General features: G+C 49.0%; 1 protein-coding gene across 1 annotated transcript; it reads right to left on the bottom strand.

Annotated features, from left to right (window-relative positions):
- Positions 1–1,779: 1,779 nt before the first annotated feature.
- On the bottom strand, positions 1,780–6,106 carry MYDGF (myeloid derived growth factor). Its single transcript, XM_031603947.2, has 6 exons — positions 5,726–6,106; positions 4,983–5,033; positions 4,145–4,206; positions 3,615–3,696; positions 3,011–3,083; positions 1,780–2,639 (listed from the first exon to the last, which is right to left on the bottom strand). The coding sequence occupies exons 1-6, from the start codon at positions 5,960–5,962 to the stop codon at positions 2,560–2,562; spliced, it is 585 nt and encodes a 194-aa protein (XP_031459807.1). The 5' UTR covers positions 5,963–6,106; the 3' UTR covers positions 1,780–2,559.
- Positions 6,107–6,349: the final 243 nt, after the last annotated feature.

Raw genomic sequence — 6,349 nt, 5'->3', positions numbered from 1 at the left:
TGTGGTTTGTACAAAGCTGGTGATGGTCACCGAACAAGTGTGATGGGCACTAGCTTGCTAGGTTTGTCCTTTGCATGAAGATTGCTCGCTGTGCCTGAGGCTTCTGCTTTCCCTTTCCCTGGCATGACAACAAAGATCCTCCCCCTCAAACCGCTGCTCCCTGGGACAACAGTGTTGCATAGCCTATGCTGAGGTGGTGGGAAAAAACATGGTGCAAAACCAGCACCAAAGGTATGGAGTCCTGTACATGCACCCACACGCTTCCCTGCATCAGTCCCTGTGCTGCACAGCAGGAACAAAAAAAGCACAACCCCAGTGACAAAAGGGAAAGGACAGCCTTACAGTGCACTGTGCTCTCAGAGTAGATGCACCAGCCTTGGCCTATTTCAAACATTGGTCTTTGCTTTGAAAATACAAAATAGCCCTTTTAGCAGACAAGTCACTGTGCAATATCAGCTGGCCTTATCTTGGTGACTTTCTTGTTCCATGTGCTCTGTGGGATGTCTCCAATGCTCACAGGTACAACCCGGCCACTAGCATCCACTGCTCCCTTCCTGCTGCCAGCTCAAGGCAGTGGTACGTTTCAGCCTTCAATATTAAAAGAAATAAAGCCTCTATCTCTGTCATTTCATAGGTTTGGCTCTAAATATCACAGCTAATTTAATTGTGCAAAGCAAGCTCGGGATGTGGAGTAAGGTGCATATACAGGCGTGCGCATAGGAGAATGCAGCCAAGAGTCACTGAGTTGTTGGCCCTTTGGAGAAGGCAGAGAGGTCAGCTTTGGTGTGCAACATTTGAAAGCAGATGTTCCTGTCTCCATTGGGCTTTCTGCAACTGTCAGGTATATGCCGAAAAGTAGCTAGGACTGCTAACAGCTCAGCACTGCTTGGTGGAGTATCGGTAGATGCAGAGAACACAAAGTGGAATGGAGCTGATGGATGCTACTGCACTGGCAGCCAAAAATGCTTCACCGTTCCGTTCTCGATGCACACGTCAGCACCAGCTGCATCATGTTCCTTAACTCTATGAAGCATCTCTGCCCAGAGTAGTCCCTACTGAATCACAGCTGCTTTCTTTGTCCCCAGGGGTTCTTACTCCCCTGTGTGAGAGAGAGGACCAAGCTCAACTCACAACGTGCCTCGCACCAGCTTTCCTTCACTTACAGATCTCTAATCTAAATGTTCTTCCCTGCACCCCACAGCAAACACCCACCTCATCCTCAAACCCACTTTCCCATCCTGGTGAAGCCATGGAGAGCTCACCCTCTGCTAGCAGAGCCACCTCATGACTAGATTTCTAGTCCCAACACTGGCCATCTGAGTCTGGGAAATGAGTCCCTTTGATTCTGTTTTGCTGACTCCCTCCAAGCAGCTGGTTTAACAGGGAAGGAGATCACTCCTGGGACCAGCAGGTTATCTGCAATTCCAGGAGCCACTCAGTGGAGAAAGAAGCATCCAGGAACACTCTGGAAAACAGAGCCTGTAAAATTCCCAGCACAAAGTACTCTCAAAGACAAGGAAACTCCCACAGAACAGAAAAGGTAGCTAACAATGACCACAGTTGACACCAGGCATCACCTGGTGTCTGGACAAAGCACCTATCATGACAGCACTGGGTTACAGGTTCTTGTGGGCTGCTGGGATACCTCTTGGATGGGCAGAACCCCCATAAACCTTCTGCAGCCTCCAACCTGCATCTCAGCAACTCCTGGCTAAGCAAGCGTTGAATTGGATTGCTAGGCATCCAGTTGGAGGACAGGAATCATAGACCAAAGCAAACCCAGGTGCAAGCACAATGCTTTATTTGTGTATTTATGCAGGATAGGAATTCCACATTCCCTCGCTGTTAATATTTTAGATAAGAAAAAAAATGCTTCTGTACATAGAAAATAGTCCTGCACTGGTACTGAGACATGAAAGTGTTGCTTGGATTGACTCCTGGGTTGTGCCAGAATAAGAAACTCTGCCTTCCCCATGCCAAGTTATCCCAATCTCCAATTTGCACTAGGACAGAACATCCTCTCCAATTAAGCCACTGATGGTTTTCCATAGTGGCACTTAAGTCAGGTGGCTTTGACCAACCCTATCCCTTCCTTCCCCCTCCTCCCCAATTTAATTTGTTTCTTCTGTAATGCTTCCAGAGAAAGAAACCCTGTTACCACCTTCCAGAGACTCCAGGGTTAACAACTTTCATTTAGGAGATCTTGCTTAAATCCAGCTGCTGCATTGCTCCTCCTAGCAAGGAAGATGAAGTGCTGTTTTAGAGGGCAGCTTTACCATATTCAGCAGATCACTGAAGTAGAAAACAGGCAGCAGAATGGCTAGCTCTAGATCAGGATTTTCAGAGGATGTTTCCAGCTGCAAAGCACACTGTTACTCTGACACAAGACAGAACGCATTTTTCTCAACACCTCAACGCCCCACTTGTCTTGGACCCTAGCGCACCTCAATATGTAAAACATGAAAGGTTTGGCCAACTGAAATAACTGCCAATAACAAGTAATTTCCATTGTTTGCCATGGTCTCCTGGCCGAAATACTGCCCAACAGCATCTTCAGAGTCACAGCTCATCATGGGGAGTTTTTGCTACAATCACGAGCTTCGACAGTTCAAAACGGAACTTGCCTTCCCTGTGAGACACTAGAAAGAGAGAAAACAAGTATAGGATAAACAAATGGTAAGGTATAAATAAAATAGCCCTGCTGGTTCCCTTCCAGGATGATAAAAAGCCAGCAAGTTGGACACTGAAGTTCTTTACACGCACAGTACAAGCACACTGTGATAAACCCATTCTTCCCCTATGCCAATTAACACTTAAACTGGAAGGGGATCTGCAAAATCTTGCTGCCAAATATGGATCATGAACACTACACTGCTGACTCCATAATGTGCAGTGTCTGCCTCTATGCTGTCACCTATTGGCTTTAAGCTTAACTGCTCATCTCCTGGTAGACAACCAGGCTTGTCTCTCACACCAGGCCCTTTTTCACATAGTTTTCTCAGTCACAGACCTGTCGTTTCAGCGATTTCAAATTCTTCCTGTTTTAAGGGGATGTCTCTCTGTGCACCCACTGCAGCTTGAGACTGAAACAGGAAGGAAAAAAAGCTTATGCAATTGAGATAATCCAAGAAGCTAGTGCATTTAAAGCAAATAAACAACAGCACATTTTGAAAACAAACAAACTTGTCTTTTAATGATGTAGAGTGAAAGACCTACATCTGCAAAGGAATTTTGAAGGAAAATTCCTGGCTAGGTTTCCATTTCCTTTTAAACACAAACTTGCAACCTTCAGATGACTGAAAGGCAAAGAAATGGAAGAATGAATTTGCTGAGACAAATCAAGGTGCTCCTTGTCCTGTGCACCCTGGCAGGATGGTGTCTTTTGGAACCAATGACATCAGCAAAACCAGCAGCTAACCCACAGCATACAAGGAGCAGAAGTTAAATAGTGCAGGAGGGTCTTTCTGCAGACACTTGGTCCTGACTCTCTCTAATTAAGGGCATAGTGGAGTACATTTTACTGGACAGATGCCTCATGAATGTTTTCAATGTCCAACCCATGTTTTACAGCAGTTTCCCACATGCCTATATCCGAGTCATCAGCTTGGACTTACATAAGCCATGGCGTATTCTATCTTGGCTCCTTTCACTTCTGATTTAAACTGGGTGAAGAAGAGGTAAGACTTCCCTTGGGGCCTAAAATAAGAACACAGCCTTTGGCATCTAAAGCAGAGAAAGGTTATATGGGAGGTGAGATCATAGGGAAGGGTCAGGCTCAGGGGCTAACTCTGCTTCTTGGCTCTCTAGGCCACAAGCATTAGAGACCATACTGCTCTGACTTTCCAGTGAAGGGGCAAATCAGGAAGCTTCTTCTAATCCCTGCTGTTGGTAGAGAGGGTGGAGGTGTAGAGGAGTGGCAGGATACATGGCTCCCTCCCTCCACAGTCACCTCTAGCTTTCTTGTAGCTTCAACTAGTATAGTGAGGAGATTGGGGAAGAAACACCACCTGGCTTGAGAGACCTCCCAAAGTCACAGCATCTCCTGGGAGAGGAAAGCCAGGAAGCACCATCCCTGCTGCCACAGGGAAGAACCCTGGCCAAGCCCCCCCTGGCCTGTTGTTGCTTTTCACATTAAACCACACACCTCCAAACAGAACAGGAGAAGAGCAGGTTGTCTTCACTGACTCCAATGTTCATCTGCCATTGCTGCAGAAGGGAAAGGCCCCAACAGTTAATCTTGGGAAACATCTCCCATTTTCCAACTCATCCCCACCTCCCAGCTGCAGAAGCACCACTGTGAAATTGCAAAACATAATTACAGAACAGCTGTGGATGGCCCCTTCTCTTTTGTGTGCACAAAGCAGGAGGCCTGGTCACCCTTTCTCTTTTCACCACAATTTCATTAATGCAGTTATAGAAAAGAGTACAAGTCTCATACCCTTTTACAATAAAATAAAAGGACCTGGTTCTATGCAGTTTCCTACAAACTAAGGAGTTACTCCTCCAAGGCCCTTCCTACCAACAGGGGCACGAAATGATAGCTCTGTTCTCCACTGAAAGCATTTGGCCCTAAGATTCCTTAAAATTCACAAATGTCATGGCCTTGTGTGCCACAGCATTGTTGCAACACACAGAGGACACTTCCATTAAAGGAGCAAATCCAACAAAGCTATTTTTGCTAACACGTGGTGTTGGAAATGGTGCCACCACCCTCCCTCAGCTCCTGGGCCCTGAAATCAGCTGATCACAAAAGAATCAACTTCCTCCTTGTAGAAAAGGAAGTTTCTTGTCCTGGTCACAACTAAACCTAGGGGCCAAAATAATGACTGACCAACCATGGCTTCTGGCAGAACAGCGTCCTTTTATCTCTGAGACACATCAGTCCTTCCCAGTTACTACTGCTGTCAGCACTGATAACAACAGAATCCTGTTCTGTGCAGCCAGACTGAGCGCAAAGGAAGCTTCCAAATTGCCCAACTCACCTCATTCGTTCCTCCCTGAGCAGAGTATGTGAAAGTGCAGGTGTAATCTCCCTGGAAAAAGAGAAGATCAGCAGCCTGGCCATGGAGTGACAAACTATGTGAATCTACCTGCTCAACATCAGTAACATCTCACCAACATGAGACATGGGAACACCTGAGAAGGCCATGGAGGCTGTGGGCACAGAGCATCCCACACTGGTCTGACACCAGGAAGAGCCCCAGTATCGGTGGGGGCTGCAAGACCCTCATCCAGGGGGTGCACTGGGGGTCTCAACAGAACCCTGAGGATCTGGGCTGGGGAGTGGGCAGGAACCTGCAGCAGACCATCCCACCAGGTCCCCTCAGCACACCTCTTTCTCCAGAGACTCCTCCTTCCCTTGGAGCCCCTCACTTTCCCTTGGAGCATCTCCTTCCACTGGACCCCCCCTCTCGACCCGGCCTACAGAGTTCTTCTTGGCCACAGGAATCATCCCACCTTGGTGGCGACACATTTCCTTCAGCTGGTGGCCCTTCTTTGGCGCTCCAGACCCCCTTCTCTTTGGGGCCCGATCCCGGTAGAAAGGTTCCTTCTTTCCTGGATAACTCATTCCTTTGTAGACCCCCCACCCCTGTCATCTATCACTCGTCCCGCCTTCCCTCGCTGTCAGCCAATCCCCGTGCCAGGAGCGAAGAACGACGTGCGTCCCCACCAATCAGCGAGAGGCGCGTACACTCTCCTTTTCCCGTCCCTCTTCTCCCCTCACCAGGCTCCGGGAGAAGGAGTGAACCTCTCCGCCGGGCCTCACGTCGAACTCAGCCGTGCTTGCCTCCTCCACGGCGCGGACCGCTAAGCATAGCACGGCGGCCGGCACCACCGCGGCCCACAGCCACCGACTGCTCCGACCGCAGGGCGCCGCCATCTTGGAAAGGAAGCCCGCGCTACGGCGGGCGGGAGGGGTCGGTGCGGGCGGCGGGCGGTTAGCGGGCACCATGGCGGCCATCTTGAGTGAGGGCAGGGAGCCTGGGCCGGGACGTGGCGGAGTGAGGGCAGGGATTGCGGGGACTCTTCACTACTGGGACAAAGGGACAAGGAGCCATTAGGATATGAGACAAAGTGACAGCGTCTACCTGGACAGCGCCCCTAGGGCCAGCCCGCGGGCTGTAGCCTGTCCCTGAGGTGGCCATTTCAGTGCTGTGTTCCCCCTTATTATGGCCTTGTGTTTGCCCTCATAGGGAGTGAATCTCCACAGTATTTGATGGACACAGAGATAAGCAGCAGGAGGTGAAGGAAGTTAAGGGTTTTTTTTCATCTTGTCCTGCAGGTTTGCTTTGATAAGGAGTTACTTTATAAAGAGCTGGGCTAGGAAGGATAATGTTTGGTTTAGAGA

The sequence above is a fragment of the Phasianus colchicus genome, chromosome 28 (genome assembly GCF_987193195.1).
Source record: "Phasianus colchicus chromosome 28, bPhaCol1.hap1.1, whole genome shotgun sequence".
NCBI classification, from domain to species: Eukaryota; Metazoa; Chordata; class Aves; order Galliformes; family Phasianidae; genus Phasianus; species Phasianus colchicus.
This window is presented reverse-complemented; position numbering and strand designations above follow the sequence as displayed.

Coding starts and splice junctions, on each gene's coding strand:
- MYDGF (XM_031603947.2), bottom strand. CDS start 5,962: ATGGCCGCCATGGTGCCCGCTAACCGCCCGCCGCCCGCACCGACCCCT. Junction 4,207..4,982: donor CTCAGGGAGGAACGAATGAG/GTGAGTTGGGCA, acceptor TCCCTTCTGCAG/CAATGGCAGATGAACATTGG. Junction 3,084..3,614: donor TAGAATACGCCATGGCTTAT/GTAAGTCCAAGC, acceptor TTCCTGTTTCAG/TCTCAAGCTGCAGTGGGTGC.